At 39.3% G+C, this 20,789-nt stretch overlaps 1 protein-coding gene across 3 annotated transcripts; it reads left to right on the forward strand.

Moving 5' to 3' along the window:
* The first annotated feature begins 3,672 nt into the window (after window positions 1-3,672).
* Window positions 3,673-20,507, forward strand: LOC107812016 (uncharacterized). Of its 3 annotated transcripts, none has more exons than XM_075254036.1 (9): window positions 3,673-4,099; window positions 4,443-4,793; window positions 4,877-5,092; window positions 11,562-12,208; window positions 13,401-13,497; window positions 13,582-13,635; window positions 13,728-13,828; window positions 18,157-18,365; window positions 19,671-20,507. In XM_075254036.1, exons 1-9 carry the CDS (start codon window positions 3,899-3,901, stop codon window positions 20,318-20,320), a joined length of 2,526 nt encoding a protein of 841 aa, XP_075110137.1. In that variant the 5' UTR covers window positions 3,673-3,898; the 3' UTR covers window positions 20,321-20,507. The 3 variants fall into 3 exon arrangements, with proteins under 3 accessions (XP_075110137.1, XP_075110145.1, XP_075110139.1); XM_075254044.1 differs by having other exon boundaries at window positions 3,724-4,099; window positions 19,305-20,507; XM_075254038.1 differs by lacking the exon at window positions 3,673-4,099 and adding an exon at window positions 4,254-4,347.
* The last annotated feature ends 282 nt before the right edge of the window (window positions 20,508-20,789 follow it).

Here is a 20,789-nt window from a genome sequence, read left to right on the forward strand (position 1 = left end):
TTTTGGACAGGCAGGTCTAGAAGTTGAGGTTGAAGAACATTGCATCGGTAAATGTTCAATGGAGAGGTCAACCTGTTGAGGAGGCGACTTGGGAGACTGAGCATGATATGTGGATCCATTATCCTCATCTTTTTGGCACTTTAGGTATGTCTTTATACTCGTTCAAGGATTAACGTTTATTTAAGAAGGGGAGAATGTAACGACCTGACCGGTCGTTTTATGTATTTGATCCCTATTTTTTCTTTTGAAGCTTTTCGTATGTGTATTCGAGAATTTATGACTTGCGGGGATGGTTAGTTCCATCTTGGGGAGGTTGTGGATTAATTTGGATCAATTGGTTCTTAGTTTGGAAGCTTAAGTTTAAAAAAATGACCGAGATTTGTCTTTTTGTAAAAATAACCCGGGAACGGTATTTTGATGGCTCCAATAAGTTTGCATGGTAATTTGGGCTCCAATAGGTTCATAAGAAAATCACAAAATAAACATATATAACTTCATGAACATGTATCTGAAGTTAGCCTATGAAAAAAGCTAACTTTAATATATCTCAGGAATCATGTCTCTAAAGTTAGCCTCTAAAAAGAGCTTACTTCGGAATACGTTAGAATATGAAGTTTTGAACAATGTCATACTTCATCATCGTTAGATTCATCATTAGAAAAAAATCCAAAACACACACAGAAACAAATTGTAACAAAAAATGAGAGCTTAAAACTCTGACATGGATCAAAACCTAACACAAATTAAAACCCTAAAAAGTAGTAATTTCACCACTGATCAGTGAAACACTAGGGTTAAAACTAACCGCCTTTACTTTAAACACTAAACACGATTAAACTAAATATATGTACAAAACATCAATAAAAAAACCATCATTACATTACCGCAGAATAGGCGAATTGAAGCATAGAAAATTGTGAAATTCGAAAATCATACATGTAATAGATACTAAATCTTGTCGCAAAAGAAGACTGTTGCTCCTCCATAAGAGGAATCTGAAAACTTAACCAACAAAATGAACACAGAAGAGAGATAGAGAGAAATCGAGAAACACACATGAAAGGCGCCTTTTAATTGAGAACGACAAAAGCATCTTTTTATTATATTTTTAACTAAGCGGAGGATAGTTGTGCAAAGAACAAACCACCGTGGGTATAAAATCAAGGGAACATCTCACTTTATATCCATTAAGCCTAAACTATTTACCCTTTATTACCCAAGCCTAAACTATTTTCTTTTCCTACCTATGTAGCCCAAACTATTTACCTGGCCAACTTATTAGCTATTTGCCTTCTCATTTGAAGTACAGAATGTTAAAAACATTCAGCTTCATTTTTGAAAGCTTACCTGGTAGTGGACTTGAATGGACCAACTTCTTCTCAGCCAAATCAATCTTCATTAAGAGAGTCAACCCAAGTTATTGCTTTACCTCCTTTCCTTATGATTTCTGTGTGTGTATGAAGAACCACAATTGTTCAGCTTGAAGACCCACTATTGTTGAGCTTGAATCTCCTGAATTTGAATTTTTGTTTTGAAGATTTATTATTTGATTCGATGTGGGTGCTATAAAAAAATTGCTTATTAACCTTCGAGTAAGCTTCCCAAATCTGAATTTTTATGTGTGTTGTTAGCTTGAAGCTCAATTTTCATTTTTTGAAGATTTCTTGTTTGATCAAAGTGAGTGTTATTAAATATTACTTATAGCACCTTCTGAAAGTTCATACTGAAATTTGATCACATTTGAAGTTGATTTGAGATTGAATCTTTCAGTTGAAAATTGAAGAAGAACACAATTACCTAATAGTATACTGCTACGGTATATAATATGCTATATGAGTATATAGCTATATTGCAACAATATACTATTACTGCAATGTATACGTTAATAATGGAAGAAGAACACAGTTACCTAACAGTATACCGCTACGGTATATAATATACTGTAGGAGTATATAGCTATACTGCAATTGTATACTATTATAGTATATAATATATTGTAACGGTATATTATAATAATGTGCAATATACTGCAACAGTACCATAATAGTATACCATTTTAAAGTAATAGTATAATGTTGAATGAAGAACATAAAATATGCTGTAATATTATACAATATACTATAATAGTATACTTTACCTGCTATTTGTTAAATCATCTGGGTGCTATTGTGGAAAGCTAAAATCGTAGTGATAGTTCGAATTTTGTTGCTGATAATTAAAAAAAAATTGTCCACCAATAAAGAAGCTTTGAAGCTTTGATTTGAGAATTAAAAGCTTAATATAGTTATTTGGATTTTGAATTTGGATGAGTATTATTAAAGCTTGTTAAAAATGCTTGTAAGGATTAATATTGAAGTTTAAGTTTATTTAGAATTGTTTTAAAGTGGGTTTGGTGGTTCCACAAAAGTTAAAAAAATTAATAACCTTGATAAAAAAGATAATTGTAATTGGGGATGGGTAATGCTGAACATTCTTTTTAAGTTAAGTGAAATTGGGGATGAGTAGGGTCGGGTAAATAGTTTGGAATAGGTAAAAGCGGGTAAATATTGTAGGTTGTGAGGGTAATTGTGAATTTATCCTTAAAATCAAGAAAGAATTATAAAAAAATACACATGACTTCACACCATAACAGAAAAAATGGCACATATTTTTAAGTTTCACCTTACCGAGTCCATATTGTACATATTTTGAAAGTACTATCAAATTCAAAACTCGTGTTCTTACAATCATTGCTTCTAAAAGCTATGGAGTTAAATCTGTGTTCTCGCAACCATTGCTTTCACTCTCTCTTCTTCTCACATCTTCTACATATGCTTTAAGGGGCCGTCCACCATTACTGCTTCTCTCCCTGTGTCACTTAATTGCAATGTAAGAAAATTGAAAAGTAGAAGTCCACCATTAAAGACCATTCAATGCTTTGCTTTCAAAAATAGAATTTTTTGAGTTTGTTAGTTGTTTGGATTGAGTGTTGTTCCAATTGATTGAAAATATCAAAAGAAGTTCAAAAATTAAAATTGAAGTGATTTGGAGTAGATTTGAGCAAGATTTGAGTTAAATTTCAGAAAAAACGCAAGGAAGAAGACGAAGTCAATTTTTTGCATAATTATGTATAATCTTGTATAATAGTGTATATGAGTATATAAACACATCTTATACACTATTATACACTTTTATACACCTTTATACAAGCGTCTGTAGACGAACATCTTTCACGATTTTCAGTTGTAATTTTTTACAAAACCAAACCAAATCTCCATTAAATGACTTCAAATTTTATATACAACCTCCTTATATTATTTCTAACAAGCTTAATAACACCCACTCCAAATTTTTCACAAAATCAAATTCGGAATTTAAATCCACATATTTAAGCTTGTTAAAAATCTAATTTTCACCACCCAAATGGATTTGGTTTGTTGAACTAATAATTGAGTCACAGTTACTGATTCGAAAATTAACTTAAAAGCTTGAGCAATCTTTTTTTAAAAATTAAATAGTAATTTCGAGAATCTATTGGAATTGAACGTTGAGTATTAACCTATTATTTTTGGACTAGTTGGTTGTAAATTAAAATATAAGTTATAAAATTGAAAAGTAGGGAGCCCAGTTATTCTATGAAATTTTTCCTAAAATCAATAGGCGGCGCAAAATTGGGCTATCACATGAAAATTTGAGTAATTTTCGTGTCCATTCCTGTAAATAACCCCAGTCCACCCTCCCCTTAATGGCGCCCATTTAGGCTAAGCCCAGTAAATGAACTTGGGGGAGTTTGGTGGAGAGAGAAAAATCTCTTTACAACATCGTCACTCTGGTTTATTACTGGTACATTCCATTATCAGTACAGAAGAGTACAGGGAACTCAAACTAAAAACTCTAATTCTGTTGACATATACCAAACATGGCCTTAACAATCCCAGCACAGCTCTTGCTCAAGCCACCCAATTATCGAGTGTTGCAAACCCCTGGAGGAGTTATTAGTGTAACAGTTAGAACAAGAAAAGCTCATAATTCATTGTTTTACAACTTCCATAGGTTGTATTTAGGTCTCACGGCGGCCTGCAGTGATGGAGGGGGTGAAGTTTATGTTAACCCTCACCAAGTGAAGTTTCTTTACCCCCTATTTCTCCTACTGTATTTTAGTTTCTTATTGCCTTTTGTCTCTACTCTGTCATGCTATGAGTTTCCAAACTCATTTGTGAATGTTATATAGATCATATTTCTCTCTTATAGGGAAATTTCGGTTTACAAAACACAACTTTAACCTCCAGTTCTTAATCCTAGAGATAAATAAATAAACCTGTTTGCTTAATGTCTACTTAATCGTTGAGACTACTTCCATTTTTAGAGGTGATCTTTCTTTCACTAACTCTTTCAGAGCTTATCTGCATCAAGTTTTTTTGCTTAGGTGTACATGATGATGAATCTTCCTGTTTCATTTACAGGATGTTGATAAGTTAAAGGATAGCTCATCTAACACAGGTGATGGTTACATTGCCTTGTTTGTTCGGATGCTTGGTTTGGACCATGACCCTCTAGATAGAGAACAGGCAGTCATTGCTCTCTGGAAGTATTCACTTGGAGGGAAGAAGTGTGTTGATATGTTAATGCAGTTCCGGGGTTCTGTTAATCTGACTGTGAACCTTCTAAGGTCTGAGTCTGATGCTGCTTGTGAAGCTGCTGCTGGTCTTTTGAGGATGATATCCTCAGTGAATATGTACAGAGAGCTTGTGGCAGATAGTGGTGCAATAGAAGAGATAAACGGCCTCTTGCGACGTTCTTCCCTCTCCCCAAATGTGCAAAATCTACCTCATTTTTTCTGTCCTCATGTCTTTTTGTCAGAAGCATTTGAGGCACAAGCTTGAATTTATTTCTGCAGGTGAAGGAGCAAAGCTTATGTACATTATGGAATTTATCTGTGGATGAGAAACTCAGAAACAAAATTGCCAATTCTGATCTCCTGCCTTTACTGATAAAGTTTCTGGAGGATGAAGAAGTGAAAGTGAAGGAGGCAGCTGGAAGGGTTTTGGCTAATTTAGCATTGACTGTTTCTAATCACAAGAATATGGTTGAAGCAGGTGTCATCCCAAAACTGGTAAGACAATAAGACCGGTTGATTCGTGTTCTTACACTTTCTTTGGGTAGGTATCAATTGGTCTTGAATATATTTATGAGTGTTTAAGAATTGCGAAAATTTTATTTCAATTAATCAATACACCTCAATCCTATACTAGCCGGGATCAGCTGTACGAATCCTTTGAATCCATTAAGCTCTATTCAGGTCCGTTTTGTTCCGGTAGGAAAAACAGGAACAAAAAGATTTGGTTTTTAATGCAAATTAATTCGTTAAAACTAATATAGGTTGTTTGTCCAAGTTTCTAAAGTTAGATTATTTTGAAAAGTGTTTTTAAAAAGGTACTTTTGGTGAGAAGCAGTTGTGTTTGGCTAATTAATTCGAAAAGCGCTTTTGAGCATCAATTAGGTTTGACCAAGCTTTTAAAAAGTGGTTCATACTTTTGGCCAAAAAAGGCACATTTAGCCAAAAAGAAGCTTGGCCAAATAGGCTATAAAGGTTCTCTATATCTCATATTTATCTCTATATAGATATTTGAGTGTCTAACCAAAAACAGGACTGGTATCCTTGCTTCTGCTGTGTTATGCTCTTAACTATGTCTACATTTATTAGGAGCGATTGTAAATCCTTTGACATAGCTTTCCTGTAATTTTAAGTTTACGTCGTCTCCTTTTACCACCTTCAACGTACATAATTACCACCTTCATCCATCATTATGAGTCGATATTTCAGAAGAATTGTACAGCCAATTCGGAAGTTTCAAACTAAAATAAAGCAGACAAGGAGACTGGTAGAAAAAGGAAAAGCAGATGAAAGGTTCCATAAAGCAAAGAAGGACTCAGTCACTGATGAAAGCTTTGAATTGCTACCTGGGGACATATTGGTGAGACGCATTACTGATATGGGAGTTCTAAGAACCAATAAAATGGGGTTTCTGGCCCAATTCTTTCAGGTTCATGTGGTAACCTTTTTTATGATGAACCGTGTTAGAACTTGCTTTAAAAGATGGTGGTGGTCGGTGGATGATGATAAAATGCTATTCTGATCTGGGCGTCACCGGTTATACCTTCAAGTGAGTAGTGACTGTGAGCTCTAATGGCACAGCAATATGTTGACCCCAAAATTATCTTTCTTCTTCATCGTAAAGGCTGATTCAGTGATTGCTCAAACAGTGTTCTCAAACTTGTAAGCCCACTTTTTCCTTGTTGCTCGCATGCCAATCCCATCCTACGTGAGGAAAACCTTTGTATGCCTTATTTCCCTTTTTATGCCTGTGCCCTAACAACTTTTTACCTCGAACGGTCTCATAGCAAGGTGGTGTTGACACAGCTAGTATCCTACTAAAGTGGTAGTTGATCTAGGTCCTGTTTTTCCTTTTTGGAAGCCATGCCCCCTAAAAAAGCTGTCCACCTGTCACTGTCCGAGGATCTATTGGGACATTCTGCAAAAAGCTAGAATCAAAGACCAACCAGAGTTGTCGTGTTCAGAAGATATTTTATATTTACTTCAATTCAATTTCAGAGAAGAGAGAACCTATCTGGTGACTTTCCCCTCTGTATTCGTCTTGGATACGTCAATTTTTCTTATTACCTTCTGGAACTCCAGGATTTTCCATGTGCCATTAAGAAAAAGAGATCTAGAATATAATTTGCTGGTTCTTGAACAAGGATAGGGAGGAAAGAACCTAATAGAACTTAATAGATACAGAAAAGATGGTGGGAGGTAGTACGATATCCCGTGGAATTAGTCGAGGTGCGCGCAAGCTGGCCCAGACATCACGGTTATAAAAAAATAGATATAGAAAAGATACAACAACAACAACATACCCAGTAAAATCCCACTAGTGGGGTCTGGGGAGGGTAGGATGTACGCAGACCTTACCCCTACCCCGGAAGGGTAGAGAGGCTGTTTCCGGGAGACCCTCGGCTCAACAAGAGATAAAATAATTTCAAAAAGACACGAAAGGAGAGATAGGTAACAACAAAAAAAGCAAGAGAAGTGATAATTATATCTTAAAATAGACCAAATAGGTGAAAGGGAGTGCAATAATAAAATCATATGAAAAATAACAAAATAGTGTGAACATAACATATACCGCTAGCAGACCTAGGCATAACTCTATCAGACTACCCTGTACAAAGAGGGAAAAACTATGAACTACCCCTAGCCTACAACCCTAATGCTCGACCTCCACGCTTTCCTATCAAGAGCCTTGTCCTCGAAATCTCGAGTCGCGCCATGTCTTGCCTGATCGACTCTCCCCAATTCTTCTTAGGACGCCCTCTACCTCTTCTCGTGCCTGCCAAAGCCAACCGCTCGCACCTCCTAACCGGGGAATCTATGGTTCTCCTCCGCACGTGTCCATACCACCTAAGCCTCGCTTCCCGCATCTTGTCGTCCACATGAGCAATGCCCACCTTCTCCCTAATAACTTCATTCCTTATCTTATCCAGTTTAGTATGCCCGCACATCCATCTCAACATCCTCATCTCGGCTACATTCATCTTCTGGATATGTGAATTCTTAACTGGCCAACACTCAGCCCCATATAACATAGCCGACCTAACCACCGCTCTGTAGAACTTACCTTTGAGTTTCAATGGTACCCTCTTGTCACATAGGGCTTCAGATGCTAACCGCCATTTCATCCACCCCACCCCAATGCGGTGCGTGACATCCCCGTCGATCTCCCCATCACCCTGGATAATAGACCCTAGGTACTTGAAACTTTCTCTCTTGGGGATGACTTGTGAGTCGAGCCTCACCACCCCGTCCGCTTCCCTTGACACACCGCTGAACTTACACTCCAGATATTCCGTCTTGGTCCTACTCAACTTGAAACCTTTGGACTCCAGAGCCTGCCTCCACACCTCCAATCACTCATCAACACCGCTATGCGACTCATCGATCAAAACTATATCATCAGCGAACAACATACACCATGGCACCTCCCCTTGAATATGGTGTGTCAAGGCATCCATCGTCAGAGCAAATAAGAAAGGGCTAAGCGCAGATCCTTGGTGTAACCCCATAATCACCGGAAAAAGCTCAGTGTCACCTCTCGCAGTCTTGACCTGAGTCTTAGCTCCATCATACATATCCTTTATCGATTCAATGTATTTTACCGACACCCGTTTCACTTCTAGGCACCGCCAAAGAACGTCCTTAGGGACCCTGTCATATGCCTTTTCTAGGTCAATAAACACCATGTGCAAATTCCTCTTTCTCTCCCTGTATTTTTCCACCAACCTCCTTATTAGGTGGATAGCTTCCGTAGTAGAACGTCCCGACATGAATCCGAACTGATTTTCAGAAATAGATACCGCCCTCCTCACCCTCCCTTCCACCACCCTCTCCCAAACTTTCATGGTATGGCTTAACAACTTGATGCCCCTATAATTGTTACAATTCTGGATATCGCCTTTGTTTTTAAACGGTGGAATTATCAAACTACACCTCCACTCATCTGACATCCTCTTCGTCTTGAAAATAACATTAAACAACCCAGTCAGTCATTCTAAGCCCGTTCTACCCACGTACCTCCAAAATTCTACTGGAATCTCGTCTGGTCCTGTCGCTTTGCCCCGACTCATCTTACCCACAACTTTCACTACCTCCTCAACCTTGATACGCCTACAGTACCAAAGTAACGATGACTCTCGGAGTGTCCCAACTCCCCTAGAACGATGCTACTGCTCCCCTCTTCATTCAGAAGTTCATGAAAGTACGTCTGCCATCTATGCTTAATATGGGAGTCTTCCGTCAATACTCTGGCTTCCTCCTCTTTGATGTACCTCACTTGATCCAGGTCACGAGCCATTCTCTCTCGCTTTAGCCAGCCGAAATAGCTTCTTGTCCCTACCTTTGCCCCCAGTTCCTCATACAAACGATCAAACGCAACAGTCTTAGCATCTGTGACCGCTAATTTTGCCTCTTTCCTGGCTTCCTTGTACCTCACTCTGTTTGTTCTCCTCTGCTCCTCATCGGTACTCTCCACTAACGCAAGGTGCGCCAGTTTCCTTGCTTCCACTTTACCTTGGACCACACCATTCCACCACCAGTCGCCTCGGTGCCCGCCATAGTAGCCCTTCGATACCCCTAACACCTCTCTTGCCGCCTCCCTAATACAGTTCGCCGTCGCCGTCAACATAGCGCTAGCATCCCTACTACTCTTCCAGGCACCCATAACCAACAGCCGCCCCTCCAACTCATGCGCATTATCCTTAGCCAAAGCACCCCACCTGATCCTCGGTTGACCCCGTACAAACCTCTTCTTCTTTATCACGATACCAACATCCATCACCAGGAGCCTATGTTGAGTCGCGAGGGTCTCACTCGGGATCACCTTACAATCCTCGCATACCCCCTATCACACCTCCTGAGGAGGATATAATCAATCTGGGTCTTAGCCACCATACTCCGGAAGGTAACCAAATGCTCCTCCCTCTTCGGGAAACTAGAGTCCGCAATCACCAACTCAAAAGCCCTAGCGAAATCCAATAGAGAAACACCACCTACGTTCCTATCCCCCAAGCCGAAGCCACCGTGCACGTCGCCATAGCCCCCAGCCGACGACCCAATATGACCATTGAAATCCCCTCCTATAAATAACTTCTCCGTTGATGGAATACCCCGCACCACCTCATCAAACCCCTCCCAGAAGCGCCTCTTAACCTCCTCGCCCAAGCCCGCTTGCGGCGCGTACGCGCTATCGACATTCAGAGTGCTCCCTCCAACTACTAACTTAATCGCCATCAATCTGTCATTCACCCGCCTAACCTCAACCACTGACTCCCTAAGCTCCCTATCCACCAAAATACCCACTCCGTTCTTGCCCTTCACGCGTCCGGAGTACCACAATTTAAACCCATCCACATTCCTCGCCTTCGATCCTACCCATTTGGTCTCCTGAACACAAGCTATATTGACCTTCCTCTTCCGGAGAATCTTCGCTAACTCTATGGACTTACCTGTTACGTCCCTATATTCCACGATCCAATCCTCAACCTACAGGCTCCCTTGTTGCCTTTACCCCCTCTGGGCCCCGTCCCACCCCATGACCCGTGCCCTACCCCCCGCCCCACCACCCGCCCACCCCGGCCACCCCGAGGACATGACCCTACTCTGCCATTATGAACCACAACCGTTATTCCTACGTTGGTCTAGACAAAAATGCAACTACAAACAAGCAAAGCTATAAACTAGAATGTGACAAATATCCTAAACTACTACAGCAACAAATTAACTTAAACAAATAGGTGAGGGGAGGTACCAATTCCCGCGGATAGAACTTGAACTTTCGACTTGCTATACTCCTGATGCTGTGGGACCCGACGTCCAGCCCTTAGGACTACGAACCAACCCGCCTGCTCTGTTGAGTTTGTTCGTACACCTCCCAACGTAACCGATCTGCTGGTTTGCTCGTACACCAGATCTGCTGCTGGCCCGACTCGCCGGAAAACAATGGCGGACCCTGTAAAACCCACGAACCCCAACGTCCAACAAAGTGCAACCTAGAAAACACACAAACACACAACGGAATCGAGAAAAAGAGACAAATGCTGGACTGTCACCGTCACCACCTGTGACACACAGATCTGCTGCTGGCCCGACTCACTGGAAAACAATGACGAACCTGTAACAGTGAAGCGACGCCGGGAAAAGAAGAAGGGCGACAAAAATAAAGTACAAAGAAGAAGGGGAAGCACAGAGAAGGGGTTGGGGTTGACGCCGGAAACAAGAGCGGCGCCGGTGTAGCGTTGCTCGCCGGCCTAGCCCCTGCTAGGGTTAAGAAGAGGGCAGAAAGAGAGGGGGGAAGGAAAGGGGAAACGCGGAGGGAGAGATAGAGAGAGGGGGAGAGAGAGAGGGGTGTGCTTACCTGGCTTACCCGTCCACGCCGGTGCCGGTGCTGGCGAAGTTCACCGCAAAGCTTACCGTTGGAATTAGACCGTTTGTATTCAGAGGGCGTGTAGGAGAGAGAGAGTCGAATCAGGGAAGTTGCTCCATTTTGTCTCTTAATAGATACAGAAAAGATCTAAAATATAATTAGTTGGTTCTTGAACAAGGATAGGGAGGGAAACGAAATAGATACATAGTAGAAATCGAAAGAAATGAAGGTCATGGTTCATGATATACATGTAATTCTACAAACCATGTAAAAGATCAGACAAGTTGACAATGTAATTCACTAGTAAGGCATTCATGAAGAGATTGTTATACGTAGTTGGATTAAGCAAGAATGTCTAACGCTTCTTAGTCTCATCTTCTGCTTATAACATGTAGGTGATTTGATCTATAAAAACATTGTTAATTTGTTGAATCTGTTGCAAGTCTACTGCAATGTCCTCCAGAAAAGAAGTTAGTTTTTATCATTTTTATTATTGTTTGTGGCATATTTAGGGCTGGATTTTTTAATCCATTTTCGGTGGTTAATGTCTTTGATGCCGCAAAACTGAAGCTCAGAGAATTTCATTACCTTGGAGCTGTGCAGGCAATGCTCTTGAAAAATGAGGTGGAGGGATCTAAGGTCATTAGAAAAGAAGCGAGGAATGCGTTGCTGGAACTTGCTAAAGATGAGTACAGCAAGATTCTTATCATGGAGGAAGGTCTTCTTCTGGTCCCTTTAGTTGGTGCAGTTGCCTACAAGTCCTTCAGGCCAGCTCTGTATTCATGGCCTTCTTTGCCTGATGGTACGAAACTTGACCAGAACCCAAAAACTTCAAGATATGGCGCCTCTGAATTACTTCTTGGATTAAATATTGAGGATAAGAATGCAAACATTGAGGAAGCAAAGATGAAGGCAATGGTAGGACGCACTCAACAGCAATTTCTTGCACGTATTGGGGCAATAGAAATGGAAGAAGATAATATATCCAGTGGTGAACTTTCATCAAATCCAAGGTTTACTCTTTTGCCGTGGATGGATGGCGTGGCTCGCTTGGTTTTAATTCTTGGACTTGAAGATGAGTCAGCTATTGCTAGAGCTGCAGAGGCCATTGCAGATGTATCTGTTAATGAGCAAATGCAGGTTTCGTTTAAAGAAGCAGGTGCTATAAACCCTCTTGTTCGGCTAATTAACCATCCTAGTGACACTGTTAAATTAGCTGTTATTCGGGCTCTGGAGAGGCTATCTATCAGGTAGTTATCATATTAACTTTAACATGTTATACTCTTCCATGTAGTTAAGACACATTAATGACTTATCTAATTATGTCCTATGTGATTATGGCTCTGTGGTAAAGGTTCATTGATTTACTTTCAGCAGTGAGCCGTGAAAGTTCTCTCCTTTATTTAATATTGATGTTAGGGGCGTAATCATCTGATAATTGCACTTTAGAAAAGGTGAATTCTTCCTCCATTATGTGCTTACTTTGGAGCAAATATGATTCATGGCTCTGGTATTGGACTAAGCTCTTAAAAGGATCTTACTGTAAAGCAACTTGTTCAATTAACAATTCTTGTGATTCTATTAGATTTGCTGTTATTTGCTAAATTTGTCTTGTAATTCTTTTGTTTCCATGGTTATGAGACATAAATGACTTGTTGCAGCTAAATATTTCAATCTGTATGACTCCCTTTAATGTTTTTTTTTTTTTGATTTGCACCGGGTGTCCGAGTCTCTTCGAGCCCCGACTATTCCCGGGGGTGCACAGGCCCTCGGCAAGGAGTTTCCCGCAAGTGCACCACGGTTAATTCAGGTTTTACCCAGTCCGATGGCCCTCAGAAATTGTTTGCACCCAGTGGGTTTCGAACTTGAGACCTTGAAAGGGAGCAAACCCCAAGGCTCAAGTCAATTGCCACCAGGCCAACCCCCGAGGGTTAACTCCCTTTAATGTCTTAAAATCTTCTGCTTAGCACGTAGCAGAAAAAGTTCACTTTCCTTCTTTGGACCTTAATGTTAAGGGCCTAGTGATCGGGTCCATGCATTTTTGAGCAAAATTCTTCTGCCATAATGTGATTTTTTTCTCTGTTGCTTTGATAGTAAGCAAAACTCTTTAAAAAGTGTTTCTTCGAAGCCAGACCAACGTTTGTTAGAAAGATTATTTAGAATTATGATGCTGCTGACACACAGACTTTTACTAACTTTGTCGTAGTACTTTTTCAGCTTGTCACAACTTTCATTCTCTCATTCTTGCAGTTAAGTGTAATTCTTCCATATTGTATTAGATGGTTTAAAGTTCACACTATAGCTTGAAAGAGTTTGGAACAGAATTCATTATGCACTTTGTGTTCCTGTTTTTTACTCTCCTTGGTTTAAGAATAAGTTAATCTATCCTGTTCAACGTGCACCTATGGCTAATTATATTGTTTCATGTCTTTCTGGATGAAGTAATGACGTATGCCAAAGAATGGAAGCAGAAAATGTCTTGCATTCTTTGATTTACTTGCTCAGTAACTCGGAGATCTCTAAAAGCTTGACAAATATGGTAATGCAATTTATTTTATATCTAAAATGTTGATTAGTCATATTCTTGTTCCACAGAAGTAAAATGATATTATTTCCTACACAGATATTGGATATTCTTACTCGGATCCTAGATCCTAGCAAAGAAATGAAATCAAAGGTCTGGAGCTATCACTCTTTAGTTCTTCGAGGGAGCTCAAATTCGTTCTACAACCTCTATGAGTGACTCTTTTCTTTCTGGGTTATCTTCAGTTTTATTATGGACCAGTTAATGGGTCGACAAAGGAATGGAGTGCAGCAAGAAATGCAGGGTTGACTGGAAATGAAAATGAGAAAGTTGCATCAACAACCAGGTTTCATGTTTGTTTCCATGTTTTGTAGTCCTTCCCTCCCTATTGTATCTATGTGTTCCATGCTGATCTTGAATTTTTTAGTTCATGAATACCTGCTTCCCATGATATCAGTCTTGCAGAGCTTTTTAATGAGCCTACAATTATTTATTTGGGATATCTGAGTCTTAACTATAACAACAATCACTTGCTACATTAACAGGCTCTTGATTTTGGATATCTGATGCCGAAGAGTGGGAGGGAGGGAATGGTGAGGCTGATTGAGCTGGGCAGGAAGGGAGACTAAACATTAAGGAACTCACAAGACAGCCAGTTAGGTTTGGTCAGGGGTGGGTTTGGAAGAGGGTAACAGGGTGTCTAATATCCCTTATACACTCTGTTTTCGTAGCCCGTTATGTAAAGTGGAGTGTTCACCTTAAGGGATGTGGATCACTTTCTCTACTAGTCCAATACTTGAGAATTGAGTCTTTTCCTAGTGGAATCCGCATCTAAAGTCACCAAAATGTAACTTGTTAGAATATCAAGTAAATACGTGTCCAGATTTATACATATCTAGACAATGTACAAGAGGTGCTCCTTATATAAGAGTTTTAGGCTGTGTATAATATGGTCGGTAATCAATCTTTATAATAATGAGGTAACAACAACAACAACAACAACAACATCCCCGTATAATACCACAAGTGGGGTCTGGGGAGGGTAATATGTACGCAGACCTTACCCCTACCCCGAGGGGCAGAGAGGCTGTTTCCAGGAGACCCTCGGCTCAAGAGAGCAACAAGAGACGATATATTAGTACTATCAATAGACTCATAATAAAATAACATAAAATACATAACATAAAATAACAAAATAACAGCAATATAAGAAATATAGGAAATACGAAAAAGATGGAAAGTATACTAATATCCAACAGATAAAGCCCCGCATCAGTAGCTGATCAGTAGCATCCTAAGACTAACTCCTAACTGGCTAGTCTCGCTCTAGTGCGCTGTAGAAATATTCACAACTTCCCCCTAACCTACAACCTTAATGCTCGACCTCCGCAATTCCCTGTCCAGGGCCATGTCCTCAGTAATCCTAAGTCGTGCCATGTCCTGCCTGATTACCTCTCCCCAATACTTCTTAGGTCTCCCTCTACCTCTCCTCGTGCCCACCACAACCAGTCGCTCACACCTCCTCACTGGTGCATCAGTGCTCCTCCTCTGAATGTGCCCGAACCATCTGAGTCTTGCTTCCCGCATCTTGTCTTCTATGGGGACCACGCCCACCTTCTCTCGAATATCTTCATTCCTAATCCTATTATATAGGAATATCCTAAGTATCCTGTAGAACATTTTATAAGATTTTCCTTATTCAAGTATGATGAATCTGGACACGTATTGACTTGATATTCTAACTGGTTCCCTCAAAATCAAAGTGGGGAAACCAACTTGAGTACATAAAATGTTGAGGCAAATATCCATTATGATAGTGCACAATCACCAAAAAGAAAAGCAGTACCAGATTTCTTTTCTCCGAAAATGCGCTGGTACTGCACAAATAGTACTTCTTGCACTACACAAAAAAAGGATTCTCAATGACTGTAAAGAGATATGGTGTATCAGTTTGACATGAATTGGTAGAGCTAGATATTCAAAAATCAAAAGAGTTTGCCAGCCATTTAAAAAGTTGCAGTTCCGGTCGCCAGAGAAATGAACGGTGCTTGGATGATCGTAGAGAGAGAAGAAACGCTTGATCAATCATCTACAGAGTAGGGTGCCAGTTTCTAGAAAGAGGAGCAGGGTTGGGCACCAAAATGAAAAAACTTTGGCTCGGCAGGTAGCACACGTTGGTTGGTGCCACCGCCAGTAGCAGAAGCTATTTGTGTCTTTACCAAGATCGTAGTTGCTCCGTTACCATGTCAAAATAGAGCAAAAATACTTCTCATTGACCTTATTAACAATGTATTAGAGGTGCTCCTTATAGGAGTCTTAGCTATGATGGTAGTTAATCGTTTTTATCCTTATAAGGTAAGTAAATATTCCTCTGCAATTAAATAGAGAATATGCTACAGTAGCCTTTAGAATTTTCTATAAGATTTTCCTTACAAGTGTAATGAATCTTGACGTGTATAAATCTAGACACATATTCACTTGATATCTAACATAACTGATTTTAGCTTAACTGGATAATTGCCAAAAGTGCAGGAATTTTCGGGAATGTTGACAAGAAAGTAATTCCTCGCGTTTCACCTTCGGAGAGATATCAATCAACTGTTTTGGAATTATATCTTCTTTCACGTTTCACATTCCAAGCTATAACACCCAGTACTTGGGCTCTTTCCTTTGTTAACATGGCCAGAGAGGAAGGGGAAAGAGTTGTTTTGGATGAGTATACTTCACTAGGAGCTTTAACATGGTTCTACAGTAAAACCCTAGGCTTAGTCAGGGTGTTATCAAAAGTCATCTCTTTGTTGCTTAAAGCGATGAACTGAGGGATCATCGCTTTATGGGTGAAGTAATGCGCTTCAGAGAGGTTTGTGCTTCAACCAATGACGCGCAAAGTGATTTCAATGAGAAGCGGTAAATCTCAAATTTGAGGAGTTAGATTAATATTGAAATTACTGTTTATTGAATGTTGATATTAGTTATTCTAATTGAAATTTGATAATAATAATAATAATAATAATAATAATAATAATAATAATAATAATAAATTCATATTTTGATACTTTTAATTTTCCGTAATTTGTGCGCTTCACTTTAAAGAAGTGTGCACTTCACTTCTCGCTTTCACTTTTAAAACCACGGATAAGTCATGTGAAGGAGCTTGAACTTACAAACTCATCCCCACTAATTTTGAATAACAGATCCTGATAAAAAAAATGTCGAGTACCAAGAATGTAGAGGTTATATGACATTTTTGTAAACATGTGACAGTAGTTCTTCTTGGAGCTCATTTAGATTGTTTACACAGAACTCAGTCTTCATGAAGTAAGATTTGATGAGTGAGATTAGTTAACTTAACTTACCAACAACAACAATATACCCAGTATAACCGCACACAATGGGGTCTGGGAAGGATAGTGTGTACGCAGTCTCTACCTTGTGAAGATAGAGAGGTTGTTTCCAATAGACCCTCGGCTCAGGAAGCACCACATTAGTTAACATAACTTAGTAAATGGAAAAAAGTGGTTCTTTCAACTGAACTGGATCCGAGGAGGGTTGAAAGGATAGAAGCTGAGCTGTTAAGTCATTTTTCTTGCCTATAATTGACTTTGATGCTACTTAGTCAAGTAATTTGGCATCTGACTGAAGTGTGCACAAAAGAAGCTAGTTTTCACATATACGAGACTTAACAATAAGATATGCACTAAGTTTATGTGGACTCTGTCTAGACAACTGCAGATGGAAGTGAGGCTCTCTCTAATGAGAAAATTGATGCTGTGAGCTGCTAATGTTTAAGTCAGGATTCCTTTTGATTGCAAATGTGACCTGGTCTATATCTTTTTTAGATTCTCCCTAGGTTCTATATGTGTGGTCATGTGAAGCTTTAAATGGTAGTCCATTGCTCAAAGATGTTTCAGGAGTGTTCTTAATTTTGTCTCTCTGCGAAACCCAATTGTAACATCTCCAGCAGTGCTCACTGCATTTGATGATCCAGATAATGAGTTTTCTTAATGCTAGCACACAGTGTTAAGTAACAAGGTAACCATCCCACATTTGATAGTTGTATGATTATCAAATCGTTTCCAAGGCTTACATGCTCTAAGATCGCAAACTTGGGCTTGAGTTTTAGGGTGGGTGAGGACCAAACTGTTAAGTTTGTTGGGGCACTAGTTGGAACTTGCATTATTGTGGTTTGAGTTGATGTTGATTTGTAACTCGCAATGTTTAAAGGTGATGGTCATCATGTCTACATGCATTATTGGGATATCGGATATTACAATTAAAACAATTGTGTAAACTTTATGCTCTTAGGTTCAAAGACTCATTCCTTCATCCTCATTTTATTTTGACTAGACAAAGGGTAAAGGGCATATCTGGGGAAGTTTTGGTTCCTTCTCAATTTTGGTGGAAGTATTCTTCCAAATGATTTTGTTGACATGTAAATGCATTATGTAATTAAAGTTGCATAATAACAACATTGTTCATGTTGCAATTATCTTTAGTTCATCAAAAAGACATTTATTTGTGCTGCAGACGAGCAGTTGATCATCTTCATCAGTTTTGAGATATTCGAATGTAGGACTCTATTAAGTGCTTCATACTAGTTGGTGTTACAGCAGATATAAGATGAATCAATTCACTATTTCATGGTGAATCAAACTCTGAGTTTCATTTTTGCAGCTTGGAAACTGCCAATGTGGTGGATCTCTTAGATTCTGCTGTTCTATCTCGCCTAGTTGATATCATGAGGACATCATCCCCAGATTTGCAGAGGAAATCTGCTTCAATTCTTGAGTTTGCCGCAGTTATTGAGCCATGCACAGAAAAGATACTGTCCGTTGACCTAGAAAGTGGGCTGGATGGTGTTTTCCAGCAGAAAACTTTAAATGGTATGAGAGACTACTTGCCCTCAATCCTCATTAAGGCCCAGTCTATCAGAAGTGTGGCTTCACTTTTCCCTTTTTAGTAGGTTTGTTGATTCCTCTTTGAAGTACGGAGTAGTCTGTCACTGCTGCTGTTCAACATAACATGGTAATATGGAAGTCTTAGGAAATCTTCTCGAGAATACTACCTTGAACAAGGAAACCATGGTTTCTGTTTGATTTCAAGGAATGTCAATGTGCTTGTAAATTTCAAAACTACTGCCTTCCACTACTAAAGTAGGAGATTAGGATGTTCTTTTCTGGCATTTAGGCCACAAATTATGCCCCATGAACTTAAAATTAATAGTTTTCCTAGTTCACCTTGGGCATGTACTGGTTACATTTTTGGATTCAGTTGTGATCCAAAACATTTTACCTTCCATTTACACCAAATTATTATCATTCACTTGCCAATTGCCTCTCTCTCTCTCTCTCTCACTTTTTTGGGTACAATTCTAGTTTCCACCTTTCAGTTTTTTCATTCGTCTTATTTTTCTGTGCTTCAAATACCCGGAGTATGCTTTAGCAAATTCACCAATATTACTATTCATGTGTCTCTGAGCTTCTTTGCTGAGGAAATGTCCAAACTCCCAGAAGTGCTCAACCTGTACCAAGTTCTTGACAATAGTGGTGTGCCTTTTGTATTCATTGCTTTACTGTTATGTAGTATATATTTCTCTTCAGTTCTGTGGAAATGCTCATTCTTAACCACCACAAGTTAATTTTAGTAACCGCGTAAAACTGTAGACTTACAGATGACTTGAGAGTTCTTACATATGTGACCAGTTCACTGTTTTCCTCAGGTCGGTACTGAGTAAATCATTCTTTAAACGGAAACTAGAAGATAAATTTGGTAGTCAGTGATCTGCGTTAATCTGTTTATCTAAGACGAAATTTTTGGCACAGGGTTTTCACATTCATGGGCTGCAGAGACTTGCTTGTGTCTTTTTATGCTGTCCTTTGATTTATGTATTGTAGCCAGCATATTGGAGGCTGTTTCAAGTAGTTTCTAAAAGATGATTCTGCATAGTTTGACTTGTGAGCCATTTAATAGCTCGTTCTGGTGGAAAAAGATTCTAATCTATGTTACTTGGCTAAACGAAGAAAACATACAAGCCTCTATGGGGATAATCTGATGATATTTAGTCAATATTCTTACTTTGGTGGTGTGGGGATTCTATGCTAAATACTAGCCTCTATCAAGACTTGAGAATATTTGTCTTAAGTTCTATTGGAAATAAATAACTTGCTGGATTCATCATGATATTGCAGATGCAGAATCTAAAATAGATCTGCAGAACCCAGAACTTCATGCGCTTGAGGTTGAAGAGGCTGGTCATGCGATATCTGCAGCATCCCGGCTACTTACAAGACTGCTGGACTTTGAGCAGTTCTGTTGTAAAGTAAATGCATCTCATTTCACAAAGTTACTGCAAAAGGTTCTCAAATCAGACATCCCTCTTTACCACAAAGACTGGGTTGCTGCCTGTCTTTTGAAGCTCCGCTATCTCTCTGGTCCATATTTTGACTATGATAATCCGATCAACTTAGAGGTAACTCTTTATGAGACGATCCCAAGGCTGGTAGAACAGATCAAGACTTCATATTCACCGGAAGTACAGGAGACTGCTGTTGTAGAACTCAACAGAATAATCGCTGAAGAGGTGGTGAATTCCACCAGAGCCGTGGCTGCAGAGGGAGGGATATTTACATTGGTGAAGCTGCTCGAAAATGGGAGTGAACGAGCTGTTGAAGCATCTCTAGCAATACTGTATAATTTGAGCATGGACAGTGAGAATCATGCTGCGATTATAGCTGCAGGAGCTGTGCCAATTTTGAGAAGACTTGTACTAACGCAAAGGTCACATTGGATGCTTACCTACATGATGAATTCAGCTAAATTCTTACCAGTTGTAATATAAAAATTATGAGTAGTTGTAATATAAGAATTTTGAGTTCATCTTGTTAGTCATATAGCCTTCTTTATACAAAACCCTCTATTTAGTCTTCAAGCTGGTCTCTTCTGTGAAGAGAGAATTTTGTGAGTTGAGCCAGTAACAGATATGTAATGCTAACTGTGTGACCTTCAAAGAATTGGTTTTAGTTCTATATTTTGTGTTTCTTTTTTGAAAACTAAATTGTTTTTCCAAAGCTGAACCAACAGGCACTAATTTCATCTTTGGCCATATTTCGTGCTTCAGAAACCCAAAGAAGAGAGATTATTATTCTTATAATCATTAATTAAATGAGACCCATACTCATTTTTCAAACTTATATAATTTAATAAGTGGTTACAAGGTCAAATAATGTCCAAAATCATTATCTTCTGAAATCCATTAATTTTTTTTAGACGACATCCAGGGTGATTTACATAATTGCTTATGGTTTCCT

The sequence above is a fragment of the Nicotiana tabacum genome, chromosome 1 (genome assembly GCF_000715075.1).
Source record: "Nicotiana tabacum cultivar K326 chromosome 1, ASM71507v2, whole genome shotgun sequence".
NCBI lineage: Eukaryota > Viridiplantae > Streptophyta > Magnoliopsida > Solanales > Solanaceae > Nicotiana > Nicotiana tabacum.

Coding starts and splice junctions, on each gene's coding strand:
- LOC107812016 (XM_075254036.1), top strand. CDS start 3,899: ATGGCCTTAACAATCCCAGCACAGCTCTTGCTCAAGCCACCCAATTAT. Junction 13,498..13,581: donor CTAAAAGCTTGACAAATATG/GTAATGCAATTT, acceptor TTTCCTACACAG/ATATTGGATATTCTTACTCG. Junction 13,636..13,727: donor GCAAAGAAATGAAATCAAAG/GTCTGGAGCTAT, acceptor GGTTATCTTCAG/TTTTATTATGGACCAGTTAA.